At 48.2% G+C, this 15,253-nt stretch overlaps 1 protein-coding gene across 1 annotated transcript in view; it reads right to left on the minus strand.

Annotated features, from left to right (window-relative positions):
* LOC139764593 (uncharacterized) overlaps window positions 1-15,253 on the minus strand; it is a 190,073-nt gene that overhangs the window by 40,930 nt on the left and 133,890 nt on the right. The window contains exons 5-6 of the mRNA XM_071691431.1: window positions 4,435-4,569; window positions 3,622-3,716 (exon numbers count right to left, since the gene is read on the minus strand). Of these exons, the coding sequence (XP_071547532.1) occupies window positions 3,622-3,716; window positions 4,435-4,569 (230 nt within the window). The remainder of the gene's footprint in view (window positions 1-3,621; window positions 3,717-4,434; window positions 4,570-15,253) is intronic.

The raw sequence follows: 15,253 nt of genomic DNA on the forward strand, positions 1-15,253 counted from the left end.
CCCATATAATTTACCAGGAATACTCAACAAACTTATACCTCTGTAATTTGAGCACTCACTCTTATCCCCTTTGCCTTTGTACAATGGCACTATGCACGCATTCCGCCAATCCTCAGGCACCTCACCATGAGTCATACATACATTAAATAACCTTACCAACCAGTCAACAATACAGTCACCCCCTTTCTTAATAAATTCCACTGCAATACCATCCAAACCTGCTGCCTTGCCGGCTTTCATCTTCCGCAAAGCTTTTACTACCTCCTCTCTGTTTACCAAATCATTTTCCCTAACCCTCTCACTTTGCACACCACCTCGACCAAAACACCCTATATCTGCCACTCTGTCATCAGACACATTCAACAAACCTTCAAAATACTCATTCCATCTCCTTCTCACATCACCGCTACTTGTTATCACCTCCCCATTTACGCCCTTCACTGAAGTTCCCATTTGCTCCCTTGTCTTACGCACCCTATTTACCTCCTTCCAGAACATCTTTTTATTCTCCCTAAAATTTACTGATAGTCTCTCACCCCAACTCTCATTTGCCCTTTTTTTCACCTCTTGCACCTTTCTCTTGACCTCCTGTCTCTTTCTTTTATACTTCTCCCACTCAATTGCATTTTTTCCCTGCAAAAATCGTCCAAATGCCTCTCTCTTCTCTTTCACTAATACTCTTACTTCTTCATCCCACCACTCACTACCCTTTCTAAACAGCCCACCTCCCACTCTTCTCATGCCACAAGCATCTTTTGCGCAATCCATCACTGATTCCCTAAATACATCCCATTCCTCCCCGACTCCCCTTACTTCCATTGTTCTCACCTTTTTCCATTCTGTACACAGTCTCTCCTGGTACTTCCCCACACAGGTCTCCTTCCCAAGCTCACTTACTCTCACCACCTTCTTCACCCCAACATTCACTCCTCTTTTCTGAAAACCCATACTAATCTTCACCTTAGCCTCCACAAGATAATGATCAGACATCCCTCCAGTTGCACCTCTCAGCACATTAACATCCAAAAGTCTCTCTTTCGCACGCCTGTCAATTAACACGTAATCCAATAACGCTCTCTGGCCATCTCTCCTACTTACATAAGTATACTTATGTATATCTCGCTTTTTAAACCAGGTATTCCCAATCATCAGTCCTTTTTCAGCACATAAATCTACAAGCTCTTCACCATTTCCATTTACAACACTGAACACCCCATGCATACCAATTATTCCCTCAATAATATATATATATATATATATATATATATATAATATATATATATATATATATATATATATATATATATATATATATATATATATATATATATATATAAATATATATATATATATATATATATATATATATATATATATATATATATATATATATATATATATATATATATATATATATATATACCTTTTCGCAACTTTCTTCGGTGTCATTCCCCTCTTCTTTCAAAGGAGCTCCTGATCCCCCTGAATTCATCTCATTCTAGGACGTCCAGCACACACGAGAACTCTCTCTCTCTCTCTCTCTCTCTCTCTCTCTCTCTCTCTCTCTCTCTCTCTCTCTCTCTTTTACCGCGTCGTGGGCTCCGGTCACGGACAATAGCACTCATGAAGACCAGGTCTTGAATTACATACAGGAAAAAAAGAAGAAGAATAAAGAGGGAAGAGGAAAACTAATCTGAGACTCTTAAGAGAGAAACCTGCCTTTAAAAAAGGGTTAGATCGTAGTTGTTATGGAAGACTTGGCAGGGGTAGAGAGTTCCAAAGCATAGCGGTGTAGGGAAGGAAGCAGACAACGCAACGGTCCATCGGTGAGCTGTCTCACCGGTCACAGAGTAATCATGCGACGCAGTAGCTTGCCGGGTACTGCGCAGGGGTGAGCTAGCGGTGGGGAGCACACAAGCAGCCACTCACAGAAGTGAAATATATAGGAGAGGAAAATGAGAACGAACGCTGCGGCGCTGGGCTAGTGGGCCAAAATTTTGTTGAGGTCAGACCGGAGGACATCCACTTTGCCCTTTCCCTGTCCAACCACTTCACTTATCCCCTTCCTAATCACCCACTACTACTACTACGACTACGACTACTACTACTACTACTACTACTACTACTACTACTACTACTACTAATACTACTACTACCGCTGCTACTACTACTACTACTATTACTACCGTTACTACCACTACTACTACTACTGCTGCTACTACTACTACTACAACTACTTCTGCAACTACAACTACTATTACTACTACTTCTACTACTACTACTACTGCTACGACTACTGGAAATGTGAGATGAGGAGATATGAAGTCCAACTGACGCGGACAACTTCGAAGTTCTGACGAGGTTCTAAGAACTGGCCTGCCATACACCTCTGGTCGTCCCACTCCATCATCGACGACACATACACACTGAACTTAGAAAATAACTTCTCTCACGGGGAATAATATTTCCCCCCCCATCTTAAGGGCGCGTCCTCGCTGGCTTCCCACATAAAAATCGATGTTGTGATCCAAGGCGCAATATGAGGAGGGGTGTGGGGAGAAAAAGATATTATATCCCCGGGTAGCACCCTACACCCCCACCCTACCATCACCAGTACATGGCACTGTCTAGCCCCGAGATACCATCCAGTGTAACCCCTCTGGTGTATACACAGACACAGACACACACACACACACACACATACAAACTGCCACAGACACAGACAAACACTATTCGCCATTTCCCGCGTTAGCGAGGTAGCGACAAGAACAGAGGACTGAGCCATTGAGGGAATATCCTCACTTCTCCCCCCTTCTCTGTTCCTTCTTTTGGAAAATTAGAAATGAGGGGGGAGGAATCGCCAGTTGGTTGAGTCATGAGACAGGCAGGTTGCCGTAAGCCGCGCCAGACGATAGCGCCTGGGAGACCCATCTGGCGATGAAAACTTTAACGACTCCAGCACCCTCTTCGCTGACGCTCTCTCGGAGGAGCGAACGAAACCACGAGCCACCCTAGGCCACAGGGTAATCCTCAAAGCACACTGGAGGGGTTACGATCAAGGCATCTATCAATCTACCTATCAGCCAAAGCGGATGATGATGAGAGGAAGGTAGATAACCACCCCACACACCCTCCTCTCTCTCTATAAACTGCTCATCAGTGAGGATGAACTGTATTAACGCTGGATCATACAGACTGTGAAATCCAGAGACTGGGAGGATCTCAGTGACCTACTAGCGACGCGATAACCAGCTGGTAGGGAAAAAAAAGGACAGGAATTACCCGAGGGTTCGCCGGACGAACACCGCAGGAGAGGGAGGTGCTTGAGGAGGAAGCTGCAAGCAAGGGCAAGGGACTTTGGAGAGGTGGCTCTTATGAACTACAAGTATGTACCAGCGTCTGATGCCCTTCCATCGTTCGCGCGGGCGTTCGGTCCCACCCACCCATCCACTCACGAGGTGACTGCACGACCACAATGATTGTCAATCATGCTTGACCGTTTGTAGGGGGAGGTGGACTGTAGGTGGACATAATTGGTGAAGACCTCCTGGTGCGGAAGCCAGCGGCGTCGGTGAGGAGGACCTGCAGGTTGGCTGGAGGAGGAGGAGGATGAAGACCTACCTGAGGGAGGCCAGGATGATGAAGGAGATGACGAGTGTGGCCAGGGAGACGCTGTAGCCCACCACAGACATCTGCTTGATCGCCGGCAGCCACTCCTGTGGGAGCAACGAACCAACATCAAAGACGCACAAAGATTTAAAACATACATATACAGAACGAGAGTTAAACATGGAGGGAAAAATACACACACACACACACACTGAGGCTCGACAACAAATATGAGGACACAGCCAGACACGACCAGACGGCAAGCTGGGCGCACTCAGGAGCTTCTTTATAGTGGCTGACTTGTTCTCCTCCCTGGTCCAAGCTGCTATCACTTTAGTCGTCTGCCTCACGTGAATACACATGAGCTGCCGGCATTCAGTCCACGAACTCTCTCTCTCTCTCTCTCTCTCTCTCTCTCTCTCTCTCTCTCTCTCTCTCTCACACACACAAAGCACTTAATATGTAACTCACACCACTCCTTATCCCTGACTCTAAGTTCCCCTTCGTTATCCTGGCCCTGCTCATGGCAAAAGATCTCGTTATAGATAAAAAACAAAAGCTCATGAGATAGGAGCGGGTGGGTCTTCCAGATAATACAAATGGGTAAAACACACAAAGAGACAGGAGATGGGGTCCCATGAGCATAGAAATCCCTCCCTACACTGCACAAATAGGTAATTAAACACACACACACACACAACCACACGCAAAGATCCTACACAGACAGACTCTCCCTCAACATATACCAACACACACACAGCTGGAGGAGGAGAGGGTCCTCCAGCCGTCGCTATACTGAGGCCAGAAGCACCGGGAGGGACTTACCCCAATGATGGTGAACCTGACGGTGGTGGTGGCGGTGGGCTGGACCTGGTCCACACAGGGCGTGTAGTTGGTCCAGCCCAGCTCCTGCCCTCCCTCCCACACGCCCTCCGACCCGCACCGACGCCACGCCTGCGCCTGCAGGAGGAGAGAGAGAGATGAGAGTAAAATACACGGGTTCTAAAACAGGAGACTGACATGTTCCTGACGAAGGATCCGAGGGGAAAGCAGACATCAGATATGGTTCCTAATGGTTGAAGGGGTTAACACGACCTCTCTTGATGACTGGAAGGCATCGTACAATGTTGGAGGTAATGGTGTGGTTCGTCTTGTACATCGACCAAAGGCATCGTGCGCCGACCAGGTAATGGTAAAACTTCTTCAGTTGCATCAACAACATCGTATATTTGATGATGGACTGACACTCTTACGTTTTCCACACACCACCAGGAGGCTGTGTAGAAATCTTCCGTGACACGTACAAGATTAAGAATTAAACCTCCTTGTATACCGAATTTAACTCCCTGACACTGAATAGACACTTGCCGACACCCAATAAACTTCTATACAGCCAATAAAACTTTTTCACACGCAATGAATCTTCACTGGAGGAAATATACTAGGAATAAATATGACTATAGACACGAAATAAATGAATTATGATAATCAACAGCATTCACACTCCATACCCAGAGAACAACCATCCAACATGTGCCAATAATGACACACTGAGAATATTAGCCAGCCTGTGCCATTAATGGCACACCAGACAACATATATATACACACACACACACACTCACCAGCTTACGCCAGGTACCCATTTGTCGACCAACCTCGAGGGGAGAATGGACACACACACCTGGGTTTGGTTGTGGGTCGACTGACGTGCCCAGGATTCGACTCTGTCACACGGTGTGTGTGTGTGTGTGTGTGTGTGAACAGGAGTACAGTACATATAAGCAGTACCACACTGCCACGTCATACAGCATAATGGTGTTGAAATGAAGTAAAAAAAAATATATGTTTCTAGATACGCGAGACATAATCCTCAGACGGAGCCATTAGGTAAATAGCTAGGTTTGTCCTTAGAGTACATCCTGATGGGCCAGTAGCGAGATAAAAAGATTTTTATCCTTTAATGGCTATTGAAATATTCATGGTTTACTCTGTGTGTGTGTGTGTGTGTGTGTGTGTGTGTGTGTGTGTGTGTGTGTGTGTGTGTGTCTGTGTCCCCTCGAGGACGTCAGCAACAAGTAGTTACATCTCTAAGTGAAATCATTTCTTTTTGTGTTCTCTGTCTCTCTCTATCGCATCGCCTCTTCCTATCCATCTCCCTCTGTGTTTCAAAGACCGTAACAGAGAACGAGCGAATACCCTTCCCCCCCAACCCTTTTTCTTTTTTGACACAGGCTGTGCAGCTGCCCGCTGATAAGATAAAAGGGTCAAGGTTATTTCATTCCTGACCACCGACGCTGACACAGGAGACCCATTAATAGCCCGCTAATTAATTACCACACGATACCGTGTTTACTCTGTAATATAATTATCAAATTATGAATTCATGTAGCCTGAATCGAACTTTATTCATTCATTTATTTCTTTAAAGCCTCTGAATCGAACTTTATTTATCTATTTTTTTTTTCTAATCATCACTATTGCATACCTTGTACTTTGCGACCCCAGGATTCCATTTCACGGAGCTGCTACACCTCTCAGGAAATCACCCACGTCCATCGAAGTGTTTGTGGATCGTTGTGAGTCTGTCTGGGGGGAGGAGGTAAGTGTCGGGAGGAGTTGAGGTGTATGCGTTGGGCGTCTTCAGAGACGAGGTTGTCACACCCTTGGGCATGAGGGGTTTGTGGTGCTGGAGTACTGCTGGGCGATGGTGATCGGAGCGCAAGGCTTGAAACTCGTGTTTGTCTAGGGAGTGTAGTTTAAGAGGGTTGTGTACGTATGATGGAATGGAACCCAAGACTCGGGTGAAGCGGACGGCTGCTTAGTGTGTGCCAGGATCACTTCGGTATGATCGTGCTAATGACAGTGTGTTTCTTTTTTTCTTCTTCTGGGAGTGGGAGATATGTGAGCGCGGACAGCTGAAGCGCATAGAGGTTGTAGTGTGGTTATGAAGTGGTCCTCGGGGGCTCGGTGCTGCTCTGTCTACCAAACTGGGCGCTGATGGTGATGAGGAGGAGGAGGTGGTGGTGGCACTGTCCGAAACTGGTGCCCGTTAAGTATTCTGAGGACGTATAGTTTGCTAACGATCCTTCCACTGATGATGATGATGCGAAAACTGAATTCCGCGTGCGTGTGTGTGTGTGTGTGTGTGTGTAGTATGTGAGGTCATACCATTAAATTAAGCAAGAAACTTGTTAGAAATAATGTCAAGAAGCTGATCTGCAACATAGGAGTAATCGACGAGTGTCGTAGAGTATGGTGGTGGAGAAAGTACAAGAGATGGGGGCCCCACGAGTGTACAACTCCCTCCCAGTACAGTACAAAAGATGGGGGCCCATGAGAGAGAACTCCCTCCCCGTACAGTACAAGAGATGGGGGCCCTACGAGTGTACAACTCCCCCCCCCCCCGTACAGTAACAGAGATGTAGGCTCACGAGTGTACAACTCCCTCCCCCCTACATTACGAGAGACGGAGGCCCACGAGTGTACAACTCCCTCCCCGTACATTACGAGAGACGGAGGCCCCACAAGAGCAGAACTCCCTTCCCGCACAGTGGGAACAGATAATTGCACACAAGAGGATCACAGGGCCATAATGCCTCGAGCATCAGCTGGAAGAAGCATCGGCACGGGGGTGTGGGTGGTGGGGAGGGGAAGACTTGGGATCCCATTTGTTCCCATTTGATAGGATTTACCGACACGGATAAGGGTTCCGATACTCTCTTAAGGGAACACTTGTTGCTCTTATGATGTGTCGGAGGCGATGATGGGTCCTCAGCGCTACAGGCGAAAGAGGGATAGGTCGTCTATAGGCATAGAGCGACTCGCTACGTGTTATGGTGGAGGGACTGAAGTTTTACGGTGAGGTGTTACGGTGAGGGTGGCTGTGCCGTACAGTGACGCGTTACGGCGGACGCTGAGCCATTAACGGTGAAGCAAAGGCTGTCTAAGGTTGTCAGTAAAAGAGGACTGGGGGGAATAAAGGACTCTGTGATCATTGGCACAAAGACACGAAGCTCACAGATCCCACAGATCCTGAGTGAAATATAACAAATTATAACACATTAACAAGATTAACGAGATGCTGTAGAGAGGGTTAAGACGCTGCACTCAAGAAGGTGGGTCAAAAGTTAACGTACTTTTCAAGAGTGTCAAAGGCAAAAGTTAGGATACTTCTCAAGCGTTTAGGTAAAGCAGATTTAAGATCGTTTTTAAAGCGTCTGGGGGGGTCAAAGGTTAGAATACTGCTCAGTTGTAAGGGTCAAAGTTAAAGGATACTTCTGAGGCACTTGGGTCATAAGTTAGGATATTCCACAAGCACCTGGGTCACAAGTCAAGATATTCCTCAAGCACCTGGGTCACAAGTCAGGATATTCCTCAAGCACCTGGGTCACAAGTCAGGATACTCCTCAAGCACCTGGGTCACAAGTCAGGATACTTCTCAAGCACCTGGGTCACAAGTCAGGATATTCCACAAGCACCTGGGTCACAAGTCAGGATATTCCACAAGCACCTGGGTCACAAGTCAGGATACTCCACAAGCACCTGGGTCACAAGTCAGGATATTCCACAAGCACCTGGGTCACAAGTCAGGATATTCCTCAAGCACCTGGGTCACAAGTCAGGATATTCCACAAGCACCTGGGTCACAAGTCAGGATACTTCTCAAGCACCTGGGTTACAAGTCAGGATATTTCTCAAGCACCTGGGTCACAAGTCAGGATACTTCTCAAGCACCTGGGTTACAAGTCAAGATATTCCACAAGCACCTGGGTCACAAGTCAAGATATTCCTCAAGCACCTGGGTCACAAGTCAAGATATTCCACAAGCACCTGGGTCACAAGTCAGGATACTTCTCAAGCACCTGGGTCACAAGTCAGGATACTTCTCAAGCACCTGGGTCACAAGTCAGGATATTCCACAAGCACCTGGGTCACAAGTCAGGATACTTCTCAAGCACCTGGGTTACAAGTCAAGATATTCCACAAGCACCTGGGTCACAAGTCAGGATACTTCTCAAGCACCTGGGTCACAAGTCAGGATACTTCTCAAGCACCTGGGTCACAAGTCAGGATATTCCACAAGCACCTGGGTCACAAGTCAGGATATTCCACAAGCACCTGGGTCACAAGTCAGGATATTCCTCAAGCACCTGGGTCACAAGTCAGGATACTCCTCAAGCACCTGGGTCACAAGTCAGGATATTCCACAAGCACCTGGGTCACAAGTCAGGATATTCCACAAGCACCTGGGTCACAAGTCAGGATATTCCACAAGCACCTGGGTCACAAGTCAGGATATTCCACAAGCACCTGGGTCACAAGTCAGGATACTTCTCAAGCACCTGGGTCACAAGTCAGGATATTCCACAAGCACCTGGGTCACAAGTCAGGATATTCCACAAGCACCTGGGTCACAAGTCAGGATATTCCACAAGCACCTGGGTCACAAGTCAGGATATTCCACAAGCACCTGGGTCACAAGTCAGGATATTCCTCAAGCACCTGGGTCACAAGTCAGGATACTCCTCAAGCACCTGGGTCACAAGTCAGGATATTCCACAAGCACCTGGGTCACAAGTCAGGATATTCCACAAGCACCTGGGTCACAAGTCAGGATATTCCACAAGCACCTGGGTCACAAGTCAGGATATTCCACAAGCACCTGGGTTACAAGTCAAGATATTCCACAAGCACCTGGGTCACAAGTCAGGATATTCCACAAGCACCTGGGTCACAAGTCAGGATATTCCACAAGCACCTGGGTCACAAGTCAGGATACTTCTCAAGCACCGGGTTACAAGTCAGGATATTCCACAAGCACCTGGGTCACAAGTCAAGATATTCCACAAGCACCTGGGTCACAAGTCAGGATATTCCACAAGCACCTGGGTCACAAGTCAAGATATTCCACAAGCACCTCGAACAGAAGTTAGGACCCCCAGTGTGTTGTGGGGTGAACAGTGTCCTGTCGTGCCATGGGAGAGGTCTAGCGTTGTGGAGCGGGGAGTGACGCCCATGCAACGAGGGGTGGGAGTAAAGGGGATGTGTGGTGTAACCTGCTCCGTAGACTGGGGGTGGGAGGGAAGGAGGGGTTGGTTGTGGTTTACTGTGGGAGGGAGGGTTGTGGTTTACTGCGGGAGGGTTGGTTGTGGTTTACTGTGGGAGGGTTGGTTGTGGTTTACTGCGGGAGGGTTGGTTGTGGTTTACTGTGGGAGGGTTGGTTGTGGTTTACTGCGGGAGGGTTGGTTGTGGTTTAACGCGGGAGGGTTGGTTGTAGGTGAAGGCAGGAGGGCTGTGGTTTAACGTGGGAGGGTTGGTTGTGGGTTACTGTGGGATGGTTGTGGTTTAACGCGGGAGGGTTGGTTGTGGGTGGACTTAGGAGGGCTGTGGTTTAACGTGGGAGGGTTGGCTGTGGTTTACTGTGGGAGGGTTGGTTGTGGTTTAACGCGGGAAGGTAGATTGTGGGTGGACGCAGGAGGGCTGTGGTTTAACGTGGGAGGGTTGGTTGTGGGTTACTGTGGGAGGGTTGTGGATGAACGTGGGAGGGTTGTGGATGAACGTGAGAGGGTTGTGGTTTATAGCGTGGGAGGGGCTTAGTTTACTGCGGAAGCGTAATAGTTTAATGTGGGAGTGTTAGTTGTAATTTGACGTGGGAGGGTTGTAGCTTAACGTAGGAGAGTTGTAGCTTAACGTAGGAGAGTCGCTGACGTGGGAGTGTTGTGGGTGAACGTGGAAGGGTTGAAGTTTAGCGTGAGAGGGTCGTGGTCTAACTGGGAGGGTTGTGGAGGGGTTGTAGGTTATAGTGGGAGGAGGAGGATGTGAGGCGCGGTGTAGGCGGAGAGAACGGGTGCTCAAAGGATTAACAAGTGTTTAACCCTTTCCAGAGGGCTCGTTCAAAGGCCAGGCCATAGTACCCTTGGGTCGTACCGTCGTGGTTCAAAAGGGCTCGCACCGTCACGCTCAAGGGTCGTACCGCTTTGGGGGGGGGGGTCAAAGGTCATACCGTCGTGGTTAATGAGGTGAGGGTGTGGTGGGGGGGGGTGTGAAGAGCGTTGTATTCGTCGTGCTCAAGGGTTATACTGTCGTGCTCAAGGGTCGTCTTCGTCGTGCTCAAGGGTTATACTGTCGTGCTCAAGGGTTACTCTGTCGTGCTCAAGGGTTATACTGTCGTGCTCAAGGGTCGTCTTCGTCGTGCTCAAGGGTTATACTGTCGTGCTCAAGGAATTGTATCCGTCGTGCTCAAGGAATTGTATCCGTCGTGCTCAAGGAATTGTATCCGTCGCGCTCAAGGGTTATACTGTCGTGCTCAAGGGTCGTCTCCGTCGTGCTCAACGGTTATACTGTCGTGCTCAAGGGTTATACTGTCGTGCTCAAGGGTCGTGTCCGTTGTGCTCAAGGAACTGTATCCGTCGCGCTCAAGGGGTCGTACCCGTCGTGCTCAAGGGAACAACAACAACAACATGAGAGCGATACACGTAAGCAGCAGCATCAAATGAAAACAATGAAATAAAAAATACACGTCAATATTCATCAGCAATAAAGGGTATGAATGGGCGATCAATAAGGGCATCCCAGACTTTATTCACAAGCGGCTTTAATCTCATTAAAATGGGTGATGGGCTATCACACACGCCCTTCTGTGCCCGCCCGGCCGATTCTCTCTCTCTCTCTCTCTCTCTCTCTCTCTCTCTCTCTCTCTCTCTCTCTCTCTCTCTCTCTCTCTCTCTCCACCGAAGAAAATATATATCTTTTTAGATAATGATAATAATAATTGCTTTCAGGTGTAATCTTTGACCGAAGCAAAGTCTTTTTCTTATCTCTCTCTCTCTCTCTCTCTCTCTCTCTCTCTCTCTCTCTCTCTCTCTCTCTCTCTCTCTCTCTCTTATATATCCAATACGCCCCAGCGGCGCTACGCCATGTCAATAGCGCCTAATACAAACGCTTCAAGAGTCACGCTCATCAAAAGTTTAAAATGATGAAAAACGTCGACGAGAGAGAGAGAGAGAGAGAGAGAGAGAGAGAGAGAGAGAGAGAGAGAGAGAGAGAGAGAGAGAGAGAGAGAGAGAGACAATCAAGTTTGATCATGCAACCGTTAAAAAAAAAGGAAAAAAGAGAGAAAAAAAAAAAGGAGAGAAAACGGAGGTTGATTCAATCAAAAGGTTGTATAACTCACTCTTGTTAACCAGGGAGATTCCCCCACACCCTCAACCCACCACCCACCTTTTCCACTTTCAACCTTGATCATTAGACTGGCAACAACACACACCCTTGAAAGCGACACACACACACACACACACACACACACACACACACACACTCGTGAAGAAGAAGCGAGAGGAGAGAGAAAGAAAGAAAAGATAAATTCCCCCTTTTTTTTCTACTTCGTTATCCAGCCTCGTTATACAGGTTGTCCTAAGGCGAAGTGAACGTTAATTACCATGTGTGGTCGCTTTGAGACAATAGACTGGCTCGTTAGAACCCCGGGTAATTGCTCCTCACTGTCGTACAGTCGTTATCTCTCTTAGGCTCAATTAGCCTATAAGCCACTTCGATGTTACTTCGAGGTATGATGGGCCGGCCTGTCCAGCCCGGTGAGGACGACAGTTAATGAATTGTCTTGGTTACGACGACTGGTTCGAGGAGGAATGCTAACGACCATTAAACCCAGTGGGGAATGACTCTTATAAGCCCTTAGTTGCCACGACTAAATCCCACTGGAAAACTTAATACTAAACCTAACTTTACCTACACAAAACTTTACCAAACTTACCCAAACCTAACCTAACCTTATCGAAACGATGCAAACTTAATACTAAACCTAACTTTACCTACAGAAAACGTTACCAAACTTACCCAAACCTAACCTAACCTTAAAACATTTAAGGGGGGAAAAACACCTCCGGATCGCGCTTAACCAAGCAATATCCACTCCAATACAAGACTCAACACAAGAGAGAGGAAGACTCCGGCTTCGGCATACCCCCAGCACAGAGGCGTTGAAAACGCACGCTCCCCCCCTTCTATTTTTCCTCCTTCTCTGATGTTTTGCGAATATCGGTAGGTTCCAGCAGGCACTTGCCGCCACCGCCACCACCATCACCACCCAGCCAGCCAGCTAGCCAGCTAACACCGCCCGACCGCCCGCCCGCCCACCCAGCTACCCAGCCAGCCGGCCATCCAGCCAGCTAACACCGCCCACCCGACCGACCGCCCGACGCCAACGCCGATGATATTCGCCTCACGCCCCTGCCAAACGCCACCATGAGGGCAAGATTGTGCCTCCGGGGAAAACACCCACGTACTCGAGGGGATCGAAGAGGGAGGGAGGGATCGAGGAGGGAGGGAGGGAGGGAGGGAGGGGGAACTGGAAGGGATCGAGGAGGGGGGGAGGGAGCGAGGGAGGGAGGGAAAACACTGGGTCCCTCCTCCCTTATCTTAAACGAGGGCGATTTCTTTCTCTTCGACCTGACGCGGAAACAAGATATTTTGTGAGGATCTCTCTCTCTCTCTCTCTCTCTCTCTCTCTCTCTCTCTCTCTCTCTCAGATTTGCCGAGGCTGGACCATTGCCAGATGAGGAGCGACAGCACACACAACTCCTCATTTCAAGAGAGTCCCCTCCTATGTCGCCCCGGCTACTGAGCGTAGCGCAACCTCGGAGCTCCCCTTGGTTGTAGGGGAGGAGAGGAGGAGGTGGGGGTTGGTGGAGGAGGGAAGGAGAGAGGAATCCTGGGGTTGTATGATGATAATGTTAATTATTCGTGTTAATTATTCGCCCATTATCTCAGGACAGGCCGGGAAACTTGGGGAACGGGGGGTTGGGGGAGAGAGATGCTAATTACCATGTTCATGATACTAATCTGTGGACGTGGGCGATGAAAGGTGCCTGGAATAATATATTCATAGGTCTAAGGAATCTCCTACTACTCCCCTGCCTCCCCCACACACCACCCCCTCGGTAGACGACGATAACCCGATGACGAACATGCCAGAGAGAGAGAGAGAGAGAGAGAGAGAGAGAGAGAGAGAGAGAGAGAGAGAGAGAGAGAGAGAGAGAGAGAGAGAGAGAGAAAGAGAGAGAGAGAGGAGGAGGAGGAGGGAGGGAGCTATACAGGAAGGATGCCTTTAACAGCAGGAAAGTACTTGACTCCCCTGGGTGAGACTCACTTCCCTCGCCCTTAGCGCCACATCCTACACACCTCTCGCAGTCTGTTACAGCCTCCATAACCCGACCGCAACAGGTGTGTGTGTGTGTGTGTGTGTGTGTGTGTGTGTGTGTGTGTGTGTGTGTGCTAGTGTATGTGTGTGTATGTGTGTGTGTGTGTATGTGTGTGTGTATGTGTGTGTGTGTGTATGTGTGTGTGTGTGTGTCTGTGTATGTGTGTGTGTGTGTGTGTGTGTGTGTGTGTGTGTGTGTGTGTGTGTGTGTGTGTCCTACTGAGAGAGCTTAACAATGGCGTTGCTCCATTTTCTAAGCCAACCGTATAAGACCGTGTCAATCCTCTATCTATCTACCTATCTATCTATCTATCTATCTATCTACATACTTTACAATACTGGTGCATTAGTGCCTTATCCTTACATGGCCGAACCATACTTAGCCCCTTACGTGTAAGTGCCTTCGAAAATCGGGGCAAGACAGCCATGTACAGCAGATGTGGTTCACTGTAGTCATTCAACAAGAAGGCGACTCAGGAGACTCATATGTATAGCGTACATACCTCAGGACCACAGCCATGAGCCATGGGTACCCAAGCCTGGCCTTAAAAGGCTTATGAGGGCCACCCTTCAAAGGTCATGGGTACCAGAGACTGGCCTTAAAGGCTTATAAAGGCCATTTTTTAAACGTCATGGGTACCCGATCCTGGCCTTAAAGGCCATCTGTCAAAGGTCATGGGTACCCGAACCTGGACTTAAAGGCTTATAAAGGCCACCTTTTAAACGTCATAGGAACCCGAGCCTGGCCTTAAAGGCCATCTGTCAAAGGCCATGAGTTCCCGGGCCTGGCCTACAAAGGCCACCTCTCAAAAGCCACAGAGTAAATACAGCCATTTATTAATTCATTTCTTAACGTATTCTTTCCTCCCTTCGTAAACATCTCTCTCTCTCTCTCTCTCTCTCTCTCTCTCTCTCTCTCTCTCTCTCTCTCTCTCTCTCTCATCAACCCTCTTCACAGTCTAATTAAGGCCCGACCTCAGTCTGTCCGTGACTGGAACCCGCAAACGTTTAAGAAAATGAAAGAAAAAAAAATCATATGATCACTCCCTCACCCCACCCCCAACTTAAAGAAGCAGAAAGAGCTGAGAGAGAAGGTCCAGAGGAGACATAAAAAAGGCAACAGACTTTATACATTTGCCCACCACATGGAAGAGAGAAAAGTGAGGGGGGGGGGGGTTGAGCTGGTCATCAGAATCTTTGAGTTTTTCGACTTGGCGCTGTGGCGCAGGCCGTGAACACGTCTTCGAAACACGCAGGGATAGAACAGCCAGAGGCTATAACATGAGCTTAAACAAAGAACTCTCTCAACAAAACGACGGAACATAGGTCCTCTGAGAGAAGATGAATGGGATAAAGTGAGGGAGACAGATGGGATAAGATGAGGAAGATAGATGGGATAAAATGAAGAAGATGAATAGGATAAAAT

The sequence above is a fragment of the Panulirus ornatus genome, chromosome 50, assembly GCF_036320965.1.
Source record: "Panulirus ornatus isolate Po-2019 chromosome 50, ASM3632096v1, whole genome shotgun sequence".
NCBI classification, from domain to species: Eukaryota; Metazoa; Arthropoda; class Malacostraca; order Decapoda; family Palinuridae; genus Panulirus; species Panulirus ornatus.